We start from the raw sequence: 21,283 nt of genomic DNA, 5'->3' as shown, positions 1-21,283 counted from the left end.
ACACTTAAGCAATACTTTTATTATTAAGTGTAGGTTTTAAAAGAAGAGTAATGTAGAACAGACACGATTGATGGCAGTTCTATGTACAGAATTTGTTAAACTAAGTGTTGAGGAGGGGGAAATAGTGGAGACACTTGAGATAGGAAAGGAGCAGTCACAAACTTGGATTTCTTTCCTTCTTAGCGAAAGGTCACACACATTTCAGTCGTTCATACTTTCACACATGGGAAACTGCACTTTTACTAATACAGCTACATACACATACACAAGGTTAGCAGTAAGCTATTAATAATTCCACTACAGAGGAAGAGTTCTTCTGTTTAGAAAGAGCTTTCAAATACAAGATAGAAATTCCGGACTTCATCACCGTAAGTCCATGGAAACAAGTTGAGCATACCCAGCTAGTAGACAAACTAAGCATGTAAAGGGAAAAAAAAGGTAAAACCCATCGAGTTGTAGCAGCACTTATTTCAAACCATCTGAACCAAGTACATGCTTGATCCACAAAGACCAAAGAGTGGAATAAAGTCCACAGTCATCTTTGTCTACAGAAAGAGAAGGGGTCCATACTTAACTGGTTTGCGCTATATGCAGTTACAAGAGAAAACTGTTCTGGGGAACCCAGAACAGATACCAGATGCTTGACTAAAACCAGGAGTAAAAATAGACAAACAACTGTAGGACAATTTGTTTCATACACAATTTACAGTAGGTTGGCAGGGGGATTTTTTTTTTTTCCAGTCAAACACAGAAATAGTCACAGAAAATACACCTGCTGCTGCCACAATGCCCTTTTCAGCCTAAAAAAAAAAGTCAACCAACAGAAAGCTAATCACAGCCATACTCACATATATTTGGTTCAAAATCTTGTTATATTTCACTTAGAATCATTTTTACAGTTTTAACAATCTGGTGGGTTTTTTTTTTCCAATTTTTTTTTTCCATTTTTTTTTTCCTCCCTCCCACATCCCAAGAAGCACAATCTATTCAAAAACAGGATTGTTAAACCGCAAACCATGAGCTGGGGGCAGACAAGAAAACTCTCTTCATATGCACCATCACCAGAGGTACTAAGCAAGACTACTGCAGGAGAATTCAGTGCTTTTTCCTCCTCTGAAGCATATACTGGCAATCGAGAAACACCAGCTCTCCTAACCTGTGCTCTGCAGGAGAGGGGCATCCCTACCAATTTTACCTGTCCCCTTCCTCCTGCACATTTATCAGAAAAAACAGGAACAAAAAAACCCAAACAAACCCAGAAACACAAATGCAAAGATTGAAACACAGTTTTACACACTACTCTAAGGAGAAAAGAGTCTGTTGTACAACAGGGATCATACATAAGCTACAGTTATCTACATCAGTTATAGTCAGGCTTTCCATGGTGCTATGTATATATCTCAGCTGGGTGGCTAATGATGGTGCTCCCTTTAGACACAGGCTAGCAGAGAGGTGCAAAAGGAACCACAGCAGGTTTTTGTTTGTTTGTTTGTTTTACCAGCTTTAGAGAGGACTACCTGGAGAACTGAGACAGAATCTTTCCTGGGGCATGGGAAGACAGGGAGAAATGTGGGTGACTGTCTCCTGCTGGCAGATTTATTTTTCTTTGAATTAAGGAGGAAAAAAACAACACAACAAAAAGAACCACAACTGAAGGTAACTCCTCTGGAAATGAAAATGGAAGATTAGGTACGTTACAGAAACTGCGTCTGCTACTGTGTCACTGCTACAGGTCTATGAGCTGATCCACCAGCAGTAAAGACCTGGCTATGTTGGGAAGACTGGACTCAGAGCTTCCACTGTTGTTTCTAGAATGCCCACCTGAAAGTGTGAGAGATAGGAATTCAGTATTGAACAGGACACACACACGACAGTTTCAGATGTTCAAGAGCAAGCAAGAAAAAAAAAAGTCAAAGCAAAACATCAAACTTGCTCAAGCTCTTCTCATTACTTTCATCACGATAGCAACAACATTCCCTTTGCTAGCTCTACCAGCCGCTCCCTCCCATCCAAATCTAGTTTGCTAGACTTGTGTGGAAAAACATCACAGCAGCTTCTATGCCAGGGGAATCTCTACAAACCATTTATTTTCACCCAGTTTACATCTAAGCTGCAGAACTCTGTCCTTACTACAGGATCTAAAATGTAATTACAGGTACTCTCAATGGAAAGGATTGTTCAAAGTTATACATCCTGTTTTAAGAGCATCTTTTGAGTTTCCAACCACTTCAGGGAGAGTTGAGCTTTCTATAATTGGTGCTTTGACACTGAAGGGAAGATGCTCTTCTTTATTCAAGGTAGCCTATCTTGGCCCAACTTTGGTAGAAATCTTCTCTGACTTCCAGCCGGAGCAGAGTTTCTAATGTCTGAGAACATTTCCTAATGAGCATCAGTCTTTGGAAGCTAGTATTAGATGCAGAGCAGGTGTACAGCACTCATGCTGTAAACAAAAATGGCAGTTAGGGAAGTCAAAAAAAGTTCTACCAAACTGAAAAACATAATCAGACAAAAGGAGCTCTGTTATATGTTTCCAAGCCTATGCAAGCATACCAAAAGCTGGTAAAGCCTTTTGATGGCTTGACTGCACAAAGATCCATCTGATTGGCCATACTGCAAAACACTAGCCTACTCAGCAGAACCATTTGTCTTAGGGAAAGAGTACTGTTTCTTGGTTTCAACCTTACTTAATGCTACAACTGTCTGCAAAGATCACATTAATATGTTGTAGGTGACAGGAATGCTGTAAAAGGACAATCTTTCCAGTTTGTGTCCTAAGGACTAAGAACATTCAAAGCTCTTCAAAGGAGATGGGTACCATCTACCAGACTTTTCACCCTCAGTTCCCACAAGCACCTTTGAAAATCATCAATCAGAAATGAAAAACTCACTTTCAGCAGGAGTCTCAGGGCTAACGATTATTATCACTTCCCTCTCTTGTGCATCATGCCAAGTTCACTTTCTCCTTCCACTGGCTTGAACAGTAAGTAAAAAGCTCAGAGAATAAGAGTTTGGCATTGTACTTTAGGCATAGAGGTACTGGTGTGCCCTGCCTGGCAGACTGGTAGGATTACTTCATGGGACCTGAAGGTGCTTGTAAGTCTATTGTCTCCTTCTGGCCATGGAATTTTTTCCACAAATAAAGAACCTAGAAACACTTCAGGGCCAATACAAATCAGAGAAAGACTGAACTCACTAAATACTGTAGTGGTAATACCTTTATACTTTGTGATTTGCATTATTTCATACTGCAACACCACTGTCCCAGAATTTATGTTCATTGTTTCTTTTTTTCTTTTTCCTTTTTCACACCCAAATCCTGGCTTACCTTGTGAATTTTTGGATATCAACACTGGAATTGGGTCAAACTCATCTTCTGTCACTTTTTCAGAGCCCTCAGGAGCATCAAAGCCTGCTATCAGGTTAGTATCTTCTGCATCATAAAGGAAAAACAGAGGTATAGAAGCAAAGATAGCAGAGAAAGCTGGTTAGAATTGCCAAAAAGTGTTAGAGTATCTTAATAAGTTTTCAGAGACAGGGTTTAGAAGCAGAGTTTCATTTAAAATGTGAAATAAAGTTGGTAAATCTTTGGTAAAGAAGGTAAGAAGTAAAAGAGTCAATAAAATATGAAAGTAGAGGGGGAAAAAAACCCAAAACTTGAACCAAAAGGCAAGGCAAGTTATGAGAATCAAAATCAAGTTCAGCCAGTTCAAAGGCTCAACAGCTGGCATTGCTCAGTGCCCTGGTGAACATCATCCTGTGGCCATCAGATATAGTGCAGTTTGATAGAGTGATGTGGCTCTCCAGTTACCAGCTCTCATGCACAGGGAGAAGACAAGGGCTGGGAAAAGATGCAGAAGGAATTCCAGTCATCTATCTAAAGCAAGACCCCTGAAATTTCACCCACAGGGATAAAACAAATTCAATATAAAAGATTTCCAAGGAGTCTAAGATATAACTAGACACCCAGAGAGACTTTAAAGGCATCTAGAGCAGTTCTGGCACGTAATTCCATTTATTTTAAGCCACCCCAACAGGAATTAGATCCTTGGTAAGAGGCTTTCAGCCATCTCCACAGCAGGTCAGCCACAGATCTACCTTACGAAGCAATTACAGACCTTCAGGGACTTCCACACTTCGACTACATCACTACTAGTTTCTTCAGACATCTAAAATACCTTCCAAAGTCTGCTTCTCAGCTACTACCTGAAGTACTTCTGAAAGCATAGCAAGGACATGTATGAGTCAATGGTTTCCTAGGAAAAGGAACACTGCTATGAGATCATGAACAAAGAGTTCTCTACCAAAAGTTGACAAATACACTATCAAGTTTTGGGTGATGCAAGGAGCCATTTGTAGAAGTATTCTGTCCTCTAGAGGATCAGATTCAGCAAAAGAATACAGATTTTGCAAAAGATTAGGCTGTGAAGTGTCAAAGACATTTCATCTTAACAGAAAGTCTTGTCATCAGTGTCTCTGGACTTACAATTGGCTCTTTAGGACATACCTGGGAACTTCAGCAAGCATCCTATTTCCACCTCACTTCATTTATAACTATAATTGCTCATACCCTTGGGGTTTGGTGCACAAGAAGCTATACAAGGAAATGCAAGTTAAAGTAAGCTGAGCAAAACCACCGCACCCATAAAACACAACAGCCCAGAGAAGCACAAAGAAAAGGATGCTCAGCCCTGGCATTCAAGCTCTAGCTCTGCCTTCTCAAGGTAAAAGATAAAACAGAAGTCCTGGTCCTGCTCTCAGTATTCACTCCAGGCATGGCTTATGAGTCTCCTGACATTTGCTGTTGTCCTCAAGGGACACACACACTGTTCACAACTGCTTTAACCCATGAGTGTGCCAGAACAGAGAAGGAAGAACTGACCGTGCACATCACACCAGCTGAGAGCTCTTCAAACTATTCCAGTGCCACTGCTGCAGCTACACCACAGAGAGGGCCCAGATTTCAGCTGGATGCTCTGCAGCCTGGAAAAGTCATCTGATTGAAGATGACTTCCCAGGGCTGGGACAGGAAACAGAACTCAGACCACAGCACAGTATTTCGATAACTCCCCTATAAGCCCAAATTATCAGCCCTGTAAAAGCCAAGCCGCAATTCTTAGGAATCATCATACACCACCTCTTGCTCCTCCACACTACTATTTTGTGTTAGTGTACAACACTAACATTTTTCAGCTGAATGTTGCACTTAAGACTCTCACTCACGTTTGCTGTGACACTGCGGTCCGACTGGAGAGCCTCCTCCTGATAACCTCTGAAAATGCAAACAGTCTCCAGATCTGAAGGAGCTCAGTCACATGCTACAGACAAACACTGACAAGCAAGACATGCTCAGCTGGTTTCAGAAACCTCTGACATCAAAATAGATCCTTATCAGGCTCACTTGCACCATCAAGGCATCAGATCGCATGTGCAAATAGCAAAATGAGAGTGTACTCACTCAAAAACCTCAAGAAGGGTTGCACACAAAAGCCTACCTGCCTTATAAACTGTTCTGCTTTGTCTTGTAAAAAAATACCACCCCTCCATATTTACAATCAGGCTGAACACTTCAATTTGTTCTATCCCCTTAGTACTTCCATGAGCATTACAAGTTTCACTGGCTTAAGAAGAAAACAGAACAAAAGCACGGAAAAAAACCACCACCAAAACATGGGTCATAGCAGCTGCTTGCACAAACTGCTATCAGCTTCTCACTTCACATCAAGTAAAGATCCGGTCCTGGGGCTGGTGAGGATTAGAGGCAAAAGGAACAGTTTACCTTTGTGAGGTTGAGCCGTGAAAGCCACAGGAGCAAACTCATCCAAGAGGTCAGCAGCAGGGTTAGAAAGCAGAGAACAGTCAAGCAGAGAGTCTTCCCCAGTGAGAGAGTCTGAATCCAGGTTAGCATCCCAAGGCAGCCAGGTAGAACAAGACACAGACAGCGTTAAGTTCATGTTGGCACATTCCTATTCCCATCCGTTTAGTGTACAACACGCTGAAGCAAAGCAAGCACAAACCATTTTTTGTAATGGAAAACATTTCTTATAGCTTTGTGCTCAGGGCAGAGGAATTCCCCACACCTTTAGCAATATATAGCAGATTCTCTGGTGCTAACTGTTCTCTGAAGCAGAGTATTTGACAGTAAAATCCCACACGAGTGATACTCCAGGTTTCAAAGCACGTCCATCAGAGCAACGCTTCGAGATGGTGGGCTGAAGTAATACTGTACCACTGAAACCTTAAGGAACATGCAGCATCCACTTAGAAAACATACAAGCAAGTACAGTTTACACTGGTGGGAAAAGCTGTGAGAAGCGATATTCCAGTCCACACAGGCAGTGCTTTCTGATTCACTATAGGACTGTTCCACAGCCCACTCACAGTGCAGTGCACCCACAGGCCCTCGTCCCTCACCCACCTGTCCTGTTGGAAGCAATCGACTCAGTCTGTGACACGAGGCATTGGGGCAGTGGAGCCTCAAGGCCCGGTATGAGGCTCTCAACGGCTACATCAGGTTTTCCTTTCCAAACGTATGAAATACCAAAGCAGAGAAGAAGCCAGAGGTTAGTTTGCAAGGCCCCACATAAGTAAGAATCAAGAATACAGATGTCTGAATCCTTTAGTGATCCTTTAATACCCGACAGCTACACTGGGAGCAACAAGATGCTCTCAGACTGACGTTCACTTAATTACAAGAGAAGATTCACATACTCATGTTTGGTGCATTTGAGTTTTTTCTATTTTGTTTTGAGATGTGTGTGTGCGCGCATGCACATGTGCAAAAAGCCCAATCTGAACTATCCAAAGGCTGAAACTGGAGGTTAACAGTGGCTGTCCTGCAGTCAGATAAGCGATCATAAGCTTTAGCAAGGATCTCTTCCAGGAACAGATAATACTGACCTTTAAGGAGTCTCATTGTAATATTAAAAAGCCACTGGTGAGACCCTAGCAGGCTCGCAGGTAAGCTTGTACACAGCCACAGTGTGGGATCTTTTTTCATTTTGAAGTATTCAGTGGAGCAAAGTTCGCTGTCCATTGTGAGAGGTAAGAAGTTTTGGAACTCAACATGTTACTGAAAACACCAGTCTGCTTAACACTGATATCCATATATGGATACAAAGGAAGATGCTTACAGAGGCTGGATAGGAAGATTTGTGTTTGTATATTCCTTCAAGCGAAGGGGAAGAGACAGAGGATGACTGTCAATACAGTCACGCCAGCCAGCTATAATACTTCTCTTCCTCAAGGACCAAAATCAAGCTAATGAGCCAAGAAATGAAATCGAAGAACAAAGATGCACCCCATTGCTAGGGCTAGAAATGGTTTAGCTGAGCAACCTAAGAGATCCATGAATGTTTATATTTTCGTAGCACTGAGTCTCTGTGATTTGTAGGATCATATTTTAAGAGCATTCAGACAACTGCCAGGAATTGCTAGAGGAAGAAAAGAAGTCTTACAGTTAAGCAACTTGTTTCTTACCTTTCCATTCAAAGATACAAGGTTTCAACCAGCATCAAGGAACTCTAGCTTGGGCCCCAAACCACCAGCAGCTGACTGCAAGCAACTGCAGCCTGTAATTATTTCTCTGTAATGCATTTGGCAAGTTGGTCAAAATACAACTCTGCAACACTCAGACCTTCAACTTGCATTGCAGCCTGCCACATCCAGGCTTGTGGCAGACCAGGACATTTACTCTCACAATATACCACAGAGCAAAGGCAACACAGCCCTTGCCAAGGGCTGATGCAGGGCAATTTGGGTGCCCAGGAATAGCCACACACACACACACACAGTCCTTTGCAGAAACTGAAGGATTTCTGCTGCTTCTTCAGCCAGTGATGACCTCTCCTCTACCAAACTCTGTAACTTTTTACCATTGCGTTTCACCAACATTAGCAGCTGTTTTCAGAGCCCAGCAGGGTAAGCATGCAGAGTTAACATGCAGGACAAGGCATGCTATGGCAGACAGAGGGGAGGAGGAGATACTCTGCATTGGTTTCTTTTGTTTTTACCATTCACAGCATCTGATGTGCTACCAAAAGGGTCAGTGAGAGGCAGGATATCAGGGAGCAGAAGCGCAGTCTCAGGAGATTTGAGTCCCTCAATCAGTTTTTCTGGGTTAAGCAGGAAGAGGAAGAAGGAAAGCAGAGAAAAAGCAAAAGAAAAAAAAAGACAACATTAATCAAGTGCTCAATTCAGTGACTCATCACATCAGCCTCAGAAAAGCAACTGGACGATTCTGTGTGCAAGAAACACTGCTGCATAGAGAACATCTTTCCATTTAGTACAGAGAAATCCAGAAAGCTGAGGACATCCTTACCCACTTACACTGCTCTCCCAAGAAGGCTACTATAATATGGCTTATATGACCCACCAAAAACTTAACACAAAACCTACTCTCACCCTCATATACTAAGGAGCTCTGTTTTGTTTTAATCTTTATATAATGGGAAGAAACAGAATGGATGAACAGAAATTAGAGCTGGGTTTACAGCTTTTATTAATGAAGTCCTCCAGGGCTCACACAAAACTAGAAAACAGACACTACAATGTCAGACATCAGAACCTGCCCCTGGGGTACACAGCTGTCTAGCTGCCCATTATTTGAGCTATCAGGCTTCAAACCAGGAGTGGTCTCAGCTGTACGACTCCTACGGTTTCCATTTATTCTTTGCACAGGGAAATTTAGACTGCCTCTGTAAAAAGTTAAACTGAACCGTTAATCTGGGGGATGAGTGGTTTTTGCAATCAAACTAACCAGATTTGCAATATTGCGCTTCATTATTTCACTTTTTTTTTTTTTAAACAGACTAAGATGAAGATAAAATTTTTAGTATTCATTAGAAGTAATCACCCTCAGTAGAACAGCACTGATAAAACTTACTGCACGTGGATAAATCTGGCTATTCCAATGCATTTAACACTTAACATCAGAACAAGCTATGGCCTCTACAACATTTTTACATCCGTAGTCTATGTTCTGAGTTCAGAGGCTAGCACCATTTGTTATCTAAAGAAAACGTGCTTATAACTGCACAAAAAAATAGGCTCTGGAATACTGCTACATAAAAGACTTATCACACTTAGAAAGCCAAAGAAAAGCTTAAGTTGCACAATTATGCACATAGTAATGGTATCAATCTTTTTTACTGCCCCACATAAATAATCAAAATAGCCTAGTGGCTTCAGAACTACTTATTCAAAGCAGGACAAGTTCTGCTCCCTGTAAAAAACTTGACAAGACAATGCATTAAAGCAACTGAAGGAGGAGGAAGAAACTCCAAAAAGAGATCTAAAAGGCAGCTGTTCTACCACCAAAGGCCTGAAGAAGGTCAATGAAATGCAAACCCCAGTGGGAGCAGTAGCCTTGAACATACTTGAAACCTTCCACTTTTATCAGGAATACTTTTTTTTCTTTTCTTTAAAGGGTGGATTTGCAGAAGGATCAGCCACAGAGGCATCACTGACAGCTTCTCACCTACACAGTAAGGTATTTCCCATGGATCAGCACAGAGGCTGGAGCAAGGGTTTGGCAACAAAAAGAAGTGGGTAAGAGGGATGGCTCTCAGGAACTGACTGCAGCACGCTAGGAAAAGACAGCACAGGAGAGAAACATGGGGACAAGAGGACAGGGAACATGCTCAACTCCTTTTTTCCAAAATGGAATTTCTGGAAAAACAAGGCCTGTGTGCAAATGCCCAGCTCTTCAAGGACTGGCATCGACACACATCTTCCAAATCACACACACAGTACCTGGAATTGTTCCTTTCATGATTGTTTCCAAACGTTTTGCTCCTTCAAGTCTCCCTCTTTCCCCCTTACCTTTCCAAACAGCTTATTCCTTTTCCAATACTGCAGATTTTCCACTTAACACAGTGAAACTCTCTCTTGCTCAGGTATACTACAAAGCTATATCTTTACAACATGTAAAATTTACAAGAATAAACCTTTTATTCTACTCCCATTCATCCTCTGGGCTCAGTTGACCTTAAGCAAAGCTTTAGGATGACAGCTGCTCTTTATCTTACTTTGTTACTTGTTTCATGCTTCTTCTGCTGTTGGTTCTAATCTCTCAACGTTGTAGATAGTCACCACAACTCTTAGTGTGTGATTAAAAGAAATTTTATCCCTCGAGTGAGGCTGAGAAGCTCACAAAAAGAAAAAGGCATCAGGATGAGTGGGAGGGGATAACAATAAAAATCAGGTTCGCACTATTTCAAGGTTTAACAGCTCATTTCCTCAGGTTTCATATTGTCTAGCACCTTGTACTAAAGCCAAGGAATAAAAAAGTCACTGAGTGGTAGGAAAATAATGTCTAACAAGAACAAATAGTGAAGGCCTAGAAAAACCACAGCTCCATATTAGCTAGCAGGAATATCTTCTGTATAGTAAAGTCTGGTCTGTTCAGCACAACATGCTTCTTTCAAAGCACATCTGTGCTAACAGTTTCTCAGAATTCATAGCAGACATCCCTAAGCCCAAGAACACTACGTGCTTTTGCAGTGACAAATAAATGCAACTCTTAAACCTCTGCTCCACCACAGCCCCAGTGATGACAGCAAGAACTCAAGGAAGGTGTGCTCTGCATAATGGGCTGTTTCCCTCTGTGTGAATGTTAGGCAGATTCTATTTAACTACATGAAGCTCGAGAGAAGAGCTAGGCTCTTTCACGACATGGAACAGCATTTAGTTTCCTGCAACCAAAGGAATTATCTAGCACAGGTTTAATTTTTCATTTCAAAGAAAAAAGCAGCTTCACCTCCACATGAAGTCACAACTGAGAAGGAGAGAAGCCAGAACTAATATTGGTGAGTATGAAATACAGCTGTCCAAGAAGGAAAAATGGGGGATTAGTGGTCTCTCACACAAGCACACCAGCTCCAAGTCATGCAAATGCAAAGCTACTATCAACTGCAGAACAGACTCCACCAATAAAACTGCACGCAGTGTTTCATAGAAAGGATGAATGCTACAGACTTGGGTATGGACTTCTTTAGATCTTCTCCTAACTGCCATCCCCTCAGCAAAGATCTTCCATTGGAGTAAGAACAAGAGGTGCCAGTTTCTCGTGACTATCAGGATGAATCACTTCCATGCTGCATTTCCAGGATCCATTGCAATTAATTTTATGCACGTATGGGGCTGGAGTGTAACACAACAAAGCACATTCTGTACCAATCACCATGCTGTTAAATTCAAGGTTTTCTACCAGAGGGCCTCTGTTTTTTCCTATTAAAATCAAAACAAACAAAACACACTGCAGAAAAAGCAAAGCAAGAGCAGAACCTACAACTCAGTGCTCTCAGAGAGAGGTATGAGGTATTCTTCCCCAAAATAAGCTTCCTTAGGGGATGAACACAAAAGCTTTTCCTCTGACTTATATCGATATAAGAAGGATGCAATGCCATTTAGCATCCCAATTCCGAATTTACATTATGAGGCAAGAAAGCAAGAGATCAGATTTCATCTGTAAATTAAGGAGCACAGCTTTGGACAATCCTGTAAGAACACATTGACCTTTTTCCTCTGATTGCTTTCTTTCCAAAACATGCACAGTTCTAATTTCTGGATGTTTACAATCAGTTTGCATTTTGCGTCTGCAATGTCACCGCTGCCAAAGTTGGCATGCCGCATTTCTTCTCAGCAATACACCTGTTAAGCAAAACAGTATAGGCAGAAAGCACTTGAAGATTAAGAAGAGTGATGTAAAAAGTAATCAAAAGACAAGGAAGGGAAATGAGGTTTTAGTTAGAGCAGGCTATTAAGGAGGACAAAGCCTCCTGAGAGACTTGCCAGTTAAAATGGCAACAGAGGGCCAAAGCCTGCCATACTCTGGTAAAGCACCAAACAATCAAGATGCAACATCTCAAAGCCAAGGTGCCCACCAGCCAGGCATTGCACACAGTATGGGCATTACTCACTCGTGTACTGCAGAGGAATAGCAAAAAGAAAGACAATTCAATAGAGCACACAGCAGAGTTCTTTTCTTCGGACATCAACTGAGAAAGAAAAGACAAAGGTGTAAAAATCCCACCAAGTCAATGTGCTCTGAGTGGGAGGGCAAACTACTAAGGAAAGTATGGACTAGTTGCTCAGGAAGATTTGTGTCCAGTGATTAATCAAGTGTTAAAGGAAGACTTGCACACTATACAGCCAAAGAGTACTTTGGCTAATCAAGGGAAAGCACTGGACTAGTTTTCCTAACAGAGTTTCTGCCAAATTGAATTGTTTCTTATATAGTACAAATAAAAGGAGAAGAGATAAACATGTATTTAAAGCAGATCACTTGCTATTTATGTATACACAACTCTGTAAACACCAGAGAATAGGAGAACAAACTATAACAGTGCCTCTTTAAGAGACAAAAAGCATAAAATATTTGTTGAATACTCAAGTTTGCCCATGGAATCTTCAAGTCACTGCTCCTGGAGGTGCTCAAGAAACACAGATGTGGCACTGAGGGATGTGGGAAGTGGGCATGGTTGGGGATGGATCTGATGGTCATTGAGGTCTTCTCCAACCTTAATTATTCTATGATTAAATTCTTAAATATTTGTCCAAAAACACCCCTTCAGATCAAACTGAAACCTTGGTAGAAATAACATAGAGACTATTTACACTGATTTATTTGGGGTTCCAGTGGTACACAGGTTTTAAGGCCACACTGCATTGTCAGTAAAATAGCACTAATCCCTTCGGTAACCAGATGAATAGTGTGCACTCTGCATCTTCCCAAATCAAGATATAAAGTTGAATTGTTAATACCAAAAAACGTGCTTGTGCATGTCTGCAGTCACCTAAAGCCCAGCTAATGCATCATTTTGGAACAAAATTTCTTATTAATATCTGTGTGTGTGCATGTGTATGTATCTTAACATCACTACAAGCAACCTGAAATAGATGGATACAGTTATCTTCTTTATGGGTCTAGGGTAGAGGGAGTTATGTTGGTTGAAAACACTAATAGCCCTACTACCACCACTAACAGTGGCTCCATCAAAGCAGGCCAGCTTGTGCGTTATGACAAGGATGCTAATGATTTGAGTCCTAACTCGTGCTTCCAGAAGCAGAAACTGGCAGTTCCAAGCAGTCTGAGCTCAATATTTCATGATTTTTTTTATGCATATGCAGTTCTTCAAACATTGCAATAGCCTGACACTCGCTTCCAGCTCACACACTGCACTACCATCCTGCTTGGAAAGTCTGCAAAACATGTTTCTGAAGGTCATGTCTTACAAGACTATGAGAAAAAAATGCCTAGTTTTGCTTAAAACTCCTACTTCTAAAGCCAATTATATATTTAGGAACAGGCCCAGGTCCACATCTTTTTAGATAGCTAAGGTTAGAAAACTGGCCAAGGGTATGCATGTAAATACGTTGTTTTGAAGCTAACTGCAATCTGTTTACCTTCCTCAGCCCAGAGAAGCAGCCTCTTGTAAAACACACAAAAACCCATAGGTATTTGAAAGAAATAAAAATAACAAAAACCATTATCCAAGTGTCATTTAGAAGCCTCAGAGAACACTGATGTGACAATAGCTCTTCAGTAATCGAAGTTATTTGCCTTTTCATCCAAAGTGAGAATATCCAGCCCATGCCCAGATGGCACAGGCACACTGTGCTTCCCTACCCTGCTACGTCTGCATCTTTATTCTGCAGTGCTGGACATGGAATTTTGCTTATCTCACTTTCTGTTATGGCCAAGACAGCGCTGTTTTGTGTCGCTACTCTTCAAGTAACTACATGAAAGCCACGTTTGTCTCCTCACTGTAATTAAGATGAATTATTGTAGGGAGTAAATGGTTGTGTAAATATGCAAAGAACGACCTGTTCCAAAGAGAAAGGGGTGGAAGGGAAAAAACTTGTGCAGACAGTGTTTAGGTAGATGAGGCTGCAGAAAGCCACACTGTCCTATAATGCATGAAGCAGCGTGGTGCAGCCAGCAGCATGGGTGGGTTTGTGCTCCATCCAGGGCCTCTTCTCAGCTCTCACCTCAGTGTTCCTGCTCAGCAGCTGCTCCTTGCTCACTCTGCCCAAGACCCACACCCACCTCCCCAGCTCTGCTTCTGCAAAGAGAATTAGCCAGGGCTGCAACAGAGGGTACCAGGGAACCCTCAGCTGGGACTAGAGAGGAACACAGAATCACAGAATCGTAGGGGTTGGAAAGGACCTCCAGCGATCATCGAGTCCAACTCCCCTGCCAAAGCAGGTTCCCTACACCAGGTCACACAAGTAGGTGTCCAGGCAGGTCTTGAGTATCTCCGGAGAAGGAGAATCCACAAGCTCCCTGGGCAGCCTGTTCCAGCGCTCCATCACCCTCACTGTAAAGAAGTTCTTGTGCACGTTTGTGTGGAACTTCCTATGTTGCAGTTTCTGGCCACATTCCAGAATACTCCTTCAAATTCCCCCCAAAAAAACTCAAATCATTGGAAAGGGATATTTTTGGCTGCACATCCAGGGGCATTTCATTGGCCATATCACTATCATATTAAAGGCATAAAAATCTGGACTTAGGACTACCCAATCTAGACTCAGCAATACAGAAAACAATCTAGAAACTTCCTAACTCTGTTCAATTTCAGGCTTCTAAAATACCTGGCATAAAACTCTACCTTTCATGCCCATTCAGCTAAGCACACACTGACGGATGTTACATAGACGCATGTAGCAGAAAAATTACCATTCTGATCACATACTCCTTAGCGACTGATCACCAAGCAAATTCTGCAATAAGCTTGTTAAGAACTTGGCTCACTTCCCTACACATGCACGCAGGAAAATGTTTTCAACGTGAATATTTAATTTTTCCCTTACTTTAAGGGATGTTTTTCCATATTCTTACACCCCTCTCACCAGCTCCTCCTATTGGTTACCATTTCATTAGGAATTGCAGCCATTGCACAATGGAGAAGGAGAAATACACTGATGATCCCTCTACTTTTATTTGATTACTGCCCAGTGCTGACAGTTCTGGGATTTAAATGAATTTGAGCTGCCTGGAGATGGATCCTATGGCTATTTAAGCATCACTGGTTTATTTCTCAGGAATCTGTGATACAGAGTCTTGGCTTTCCCTCTGAGCATCCTGATGAAAGGTGAGGAAGCACCAGCCAACATCCAAGCAATAGCACCTGCATGCTCAGGTGCAAAAGGACCATGCTTGTCGCCTGAGTAACAGAGAGGAGCTGAGCTCTCAGCCAAACCTCAGCTGGTGTGGGCTAAGAGCACAGAGCTGACCTACGAGGCTCTGTAAGGCAAACAATGTAAGGAAAAATACCAAATCAAAGCCTCACTTATGCTTGTGCTGAAAGCCTTGCTGAATAATACTGCTCTGGTAACCAAGGGGGACAGGCTCATGCTTTTACTTCTGCCTTAAGAAAATAAACACAAAATGTTCTCAAAGCAATTTTTCTTCTCTGAAACAACTATTTAGCAAGCATTTTACATAACTGAGCTGCTGCTTCACAAAATGAAGGCAGCTTAGTAACGTGCAGTTGGAGATGTTGACAAACTCAGAGACACAGGTCAGCTCCAGCTCTACGATCCAAGGGGCACACCTAAAGGAAAGCCTTCCAACGTACACAACATTACACCCCTCCCTCACATCCCAGTCCTCTCTCCTTGCTATGGGGCTATTCTGCACAAGGCTAGAGCCACAGTATAATAAAGGTCACAGATTGAAAACTGGAGTCTAAAGCCAGGACGTCTATTTATTTTTAATTCTTTCTGCTAAATCTACAAAGCTCAGACAACACCTTAATTTTGAAAGCTAAGGATAAATCCATAGCTCTGGTTCTCGAGAACATTCAGGAGCTTGCAGCCTCATCAAATTTTATGTTCAAAAATGAGGACATCTGATTTTTATTTATTTTTGCAGCGATGTGCAGGGAGCCAACAAAACCAGACCTCCTGCCTGCCCCTGCCCCACACTTTGCACCCTTGGAAGCAGATCCACAGAACTCAAGCAAAGAAGGTTTAGCACCTGCCCGTAAAGATATGCAACCAGTTTGGGGCAGATTTATGGGATGAGCAATCACAAACTGCAGACAACATTGCTCCCGTTACCTGCAGCCAAATAATTTCAGAGCTCCTGGAGATAAGGCTGTGCCTGCTGCTTTGTATGGCTGTGCTCTATCAAGATGCAATTGGCAATAAAAGAAAGCAACCAGCTTGGTATATAGCTGTTGAGCACACAGGCAGAGAAGCAAATAGCAGCCCAGGCTGACAGGCTTCACGTTAGGAAAACCATCATTTCCATCAGCTCTGGGGAAAAAAAATATTTAGTAAGTGTGGAATCTGCACTGAACCTTCTGTAGGTTCTATTCAAATTAATGCTGGGCAGCTCAGATCCTGACGAGTGCTCACATAGGTGAAAAAGACTGTCAGTAACTCCCGTTTTCTCTTCAGTTATAATGCACTTCTCATGCTCTTTGAGCACCAACCAGAACAAAGTACTTCTACAAAACTACAGGAAAAAAGATTTTTTTCCTGAATTGCTTAACTTTCCATGGAAAGAGATCTTTACGAACACATTGGTTCTCAAACTCCCAGTGGTTCAGAGCTTGAGCTGAAGACAAGGGTAAGTGCTCGAACAAGCCCTCGTTCTCTGGAGCTAGCTCAGAAGAAGGGACCTATCACACACATTCACCAGAGGGCTTAGAGAAACTCCATAAGTTTCCAGATTTCCAGATTTCACTGATTTGCAAAGAAGCACCTAAGTGCTTACATAATCTTGTGCTAAAAAGTGTTGGCTGCTGCAGTCAGAAATAAGCACATAAGAAAGGCCTTCAAGTAGTACTGCAAAGTAAGTGGAAATAGCTACCAACTGTGCTAGAAAATTTTGCCAAGTCTGGAAAGGTTACATGTTAACTTGTACTTCATATGAAGCAAACAATTGCAGTAAGACTCAGGAAGGCAAAGTAACACCAATTCTCATATAAAATAATTATTAACAATAATGAAAACTACAATTTTCCATGTTAGAAACCAATCTGAAAATATCTTCAGTAAGCACAGGTAATTACCCAATGATTTATTTATTTCTGGCTTCGAATACTCAACCTTTAAAATACACCAATTACTGATGATGGAAACAGCCTGCTAGCCATGGGGGCTCTTGTGCTGAGCACTGCTTACACCACAATGAGGATATTTACTGCCAGAATGTGCCACACATCACCAGATGTTCAGCAGAACTTGTTGGTGTTTGGCACTACTGACAAAGGGCCAGTATTTCAGGTGTGCCTAGAAATAGAACTCTAAGGCTAAGATTACAAAACTGATGACAATAGTCACGTCCACCTCCCTCCTCCCCCCCATGAACCCTGTTCTGGTTACCTGGAGGGTCAGATAATGGGAGAGAGATGAAAGGATCAGGCACAGTCAGAAGAGGAGGGCTAGTGTCCAGACTCAGAATGTCTTTCATTTTTTCAGCTATTAGCCACAAACAGAAAAGGCAGAATGAGACAGAGAGAAAAGTGGAAAACATCAAGCAATGCTCAGTCCTACAACACAGCTCAACATTACAGTGTCCAAACTATGGCCTGGCAACACACACATGCACAGTAAGAACAAGTTTATATTGCTACAAAACAAAAAAAAATATTACAACAGAGATCTCCAACACAGCTTAACCCACAAGTCTCAAAATATTCCTGGAAAGGGAAGTACTGTTATCTCACTCTACAGCAGCACAGAAAATGAAATGCCTTGACAAAGGACACACAGCAGGACAGCCGCATGGCAAGCCTCTGTCTAAAAGAGGAGATATTGCAGAAGGCTCACTTTTAAGATGAAAGACAAAGAAAAGGGCGAGAAACAACCATCCCAGTGCCTGTGCTCAGAGAACTTCCAAACTTCAAAGTCAACCACTTAAAGAAATAGACATGCTTCAAGATCCAAAAAACCCAGAACACGCAGATGCTTCGCAGGCTTTGCAGAAAGTACTTCACAGCTGAATCCAGAGCTGCTGCTGCTCAACATCAAACAACAAAGACTAATGAAATAAACTGTTCACAGGACACAGGAAGAGCTGGAATGCACTCTTGTATTGTGGATTTCAACTCTACAGGTAAGAGTCCACATTACCAAGCTCTGTTAGAAGCTGTTCTAAACCTCTCATCATAAATCTGTGTACCCTTATTTCTATTTGTCTGTTCCTGCCCCTTAAAGAATCCTTCAGTCTCTTCCCAGGTCTTGTTATGCCAACAGCTGATCTGCTTCAGTGAGGAAACATCAAACAGTTGCATTTTCCACTGCATGGCTGCATGTGACAGAGAAGAGGATAACTTGTGTTGCTGTGTGAGCAGTTTGCGAATACTGTATTTTTCAGGTCATTAGTGCATTCATTGAGAACTCCTGAAGCTGAAGAACTACAAATATGCATCAAACCATGCTCTACCTTTAAAGATTTTCCCTGCTCACTCCAGTCTCTGTTATTCCCTTTCATTCTGTAGCAGATACATTAGTCCTGCTCCACATAGTCTAACAACAGCTGGCAAGAGAAATCGTCCAACACATGTAGTCAGTGTCAGAGTCCAAATTTGTGTTTGCACACTGCACATTTTAGTCATAACGATGAAGCTATGTGAAGCCTCAACATACAGTCAGCTTCTTTGTGAACATCACAGGTTGACTAAGTTTCTTACCTCACCAAAAGCTTTACATGTTCCTCACCAAAAGCTCCAGATGTTGCAATTAGTGTGTTTTACTTCCTTTTAAAGAAGCTATGACAAAGAGCTGCTGCTTTCTCACAGCACTATGCAGGACGCTGCCCTGCAGGACATAGTTGGACTCACCCGATCCAGCAGTGAAGGAAGATGAGCCACCAAACGCATCTGCCTGGGCTGCAGATGAAGCTGGTTGGAAACCTGGAATCAAGTTCTCTGTGGAACTGCCCATCTTTTCTGGAGCTTTCCCTGAAATACCAGACACAGATTTAGGGGAAAAACTTCCATTCTGAAGGTTGTTTACTCACCTATACTTCTAGGATACTACTTCAGTGAGTGACTTAAAGACTTTCCTGCAAACCACAACTTGCAGATGAAGCTGAGTTTATAGTGTAGCTTCTCCAGTCAACTGACCAGTGCCACATTAAGAGCAGTTAGTACCCATCCCTGAGAGAATCATGCTCAGCAAAGATGACTGGGACTGGAAAGGGAGACTGGAATAATTAAGCTCTTACAGCACAGCAGGTCATGATTATATGGGAATGCCCCAGCAGCATCTGACAAAGCATCACTCCATGCTGCTTTTCATTTCAAGAGCAGGCTGGTACTAAAGTACCTCCATGAACCTACCATCACCCAGCTTTGCAAAGTCCTTGTTCAGCAGCTCCTCAGCTGTGAGTTTGGAGAAGTTATCATCATCAAACGGATTCCAGGTGGAGACATCGGGCGGATTATAGACGTTCTGCTGTGAAGTCCTTGGGGAACCCGAGGGCGTAGTGGAAGCCGATCTGGATGTGACCATCCCAAGCAAACAACAGCCATTAACAATCCACTTGAAGTTCTCTGGCCAACACCATGAGTTGGTTTATACTACTGCATTATAATTACAATTCTTACTTCAATCACTCAGTGCAAGGTATTTTACTTGCACACCCAGAATGCTAGGACCAGCTGGCCTTATCTACTTGTAATCTGCCTGAGCATCCTCATGTCAGGAATGAAAACTATAAAAGTCATTAGCAAGTGCTCCTGCAGAAGACCTTCTGCTAGACAGCAGGCATGAAGCATGCACCAGAGCTACTGGTGAGACAGGTGACTAGATTTAGTAATCCATCTGAAGGCCCATTTGCTCAGCATTCTGGGAGCGAGGAAACACTCAAAAGGACTTCTGCAGTTGGGAAGTTTTTCCAGTGACTTTCTGCCAAGTTCTACACAGTCTTGGAGATGCAATTACTAATTTATACCAGTCTATTTTCATCTTAGAGCTTAGCCCAGGAAGACCCTAAGGAGCCTTATCTACACTCCACCCCATCCATATCCTTTGATATCAAGCAAGCAGCCACCTACTTGGACTTGTTGAGACTGGCTTCAGCAGCAGCTGCCTGCAGGAGCTGGGTAGATTTGCTGGCTGGAACCCCAAAAACAGCACTGTGGGTCACATCACTCAGAATCCTCCTGTGTCCTGCACGCTGCGTCTTGGGGGAGGACGGAGGTGTGAGAGAACCCAGCTTCTGCCCCTGAACTGCTGTAGGTGGTGTGGTTTGAGGTTTTTGCTGTTGCCTTATTTGTGCCTGCATCTAGGAGAGAGAGTAAAATGATCATGTTCTCCTTTTGTGAACAACAGCCACGGTGTAAAAAAAAAAAAAAAAAATGCTGTGTTTTGGAGGATCTGATCTCCTAGTCATGGATCAGAGATAGGCTGGAGAAAAACAACACAGAAATAAACGTGTCAGGGGAAGTGTGGGGCTAGAAATTGGTGGTCCACTGCATTTCTGCATTACTACAATTGCACAAGAAGGTACTTTCTCCCGTCTGTGGTTAGCAAAGGTTACCTGTACTCAGAAGCTTGCTGAAGAGGGTAAAGAGGCTAAGATACAGGGTAGACCATAAAAATCAGATCACAGGACACAGAAATCTTGCTATTTGGACACACGGAGCTGGACAAGGTGATGAATAGATAGAACCTCAAATTCCTAAAGGAGCTGAGGACTTCTGCAGAAATCTTGTGCAAGCTTTCTTAGTTTTCTACCCAAGCAAGCAGAAAGAACAACCTCAAGACCATAATTTGACATTAAAATCTGGAGGAAAAAACCACAAATATTCAACTACAAACCCTTTGGAAATTTCAAGAGGTTTATCAAACTGAAGTTATTTTTTCATTACTTCAGCCTTGTGTTAAGCTCACAAACCCATAAAAGCCTTCAATACTGTTTTGTAGTCATATGCAACAACATTTCAGATGCGATTTTTCAAGGAAAAAAAGAAGTCTTTCAGTGACAGCTGCTGGCTGGTTTTAAAGAGAGAAAGCCAGAATGCAAAGAGCAGAAAGCTGACCGTGTCATCTCCACCACCTGGCCACTAGAACTCTCTGTTCCCCAGTCAGCATCAGGACATTTTCAACCAGGCAAGACAGATGAAAGATTTGGAAAGACCTAAGAGGGCAGTGAGGGAAGAGTTACATTCCCAGTGTTGTGCTTAACTACAATGGTGCAAAGAAAACAAGTGGTTAGCTGCCTTGCTTTTCATCTGGCAATTTCTGGCTGAGAAGCAAGCTGACCTGAATGCTGCTGATGCACCCACCTTAAATCTTGCTATATAGGTCACTGCAGAATGGTACA

At 42.3% G+C, this 21,283-nt stretch overlaps 1 protein-coding gene across 21 annotated transcripts in view; it reads right to left on the bottom strand.

The window, feature by feature from the left end:
* Nucleotides 1–21,283, bottom strand: part of AAK1 (AP2 associated kinase 1) — a 63,730-nt gene that overhangs the window by 9,340 nt on the left and 33,107 nt on the right. For 4 of the 21 annotated variants that reach the window (XM_085242792.1, XM_085242799.1, XM_085242798.1 and 1 more), the window contains 8 exons: nucleotides 20,013–20,242; nucleotides 19,296–19,453; nucleotides 18,795–18,914; nucleotides 17,335–17,430; nucleotides 8,010–8,111; nucleotides 6,416–6,517; nucleotides 5,777–5,887; nucleotides 3,326–3,430 (listed from right to left, as the gene is read on the bottom strand). In XM_085242792.1, coding sequence (XP_085098918.1) covers nucleotides 3,326–3,430; nucleotides 5,777–5,887; nucleotides 6,416–6,517; nucleotides 8,010–8,111; nucleotides 17,335–17,430; nucleotides 18,795–18,914; nucleotides 19,296–19,453; nucleotides 20,013–20,242 — 1,024 coding nt within the window. Of the gene's footprint in view, nucleotides 1–4; nucleotides 1,822–3,325; nucleotides 3,431–5,776; nucleotides 5,888–6,415; nucleotides 6,518–8,009; nucleotides 8,112–17,334; nucleotides 17,431–18,794; nucleotides 18,915–19,295; nucleotides 19,454–20,012; nucleotides 20,243–21,283 lie in introns of those variants that run through there. The other 17 variants (XM_085242809.1, XM_085242810.1, XM_085242795.1 and 14 more) reach the window with 17 other exon arrangements.

The sequence above is a fragment of the Meleagris gallopavo genome, chromosome 24 (assembly GCF_905368555.1).
Source record: "Meleagris gallopavo chromosome 24, MGAL_WU_HG_1.1, whole genome shotgun sequence".
In the NCBI taxonomy this organism is placed as follows: domain Eukaryota; kingdom Metazoa; phylum Chordata; class Aves; order Galliformes; family Phasianidae; genus Meleagris; species Meleagris gallopavo.
The sequence above is the reverse complement of the archived record's forward strand: the minus strand, read 5'-3'. Positions and strand labels throughout refer to the sequence as shown.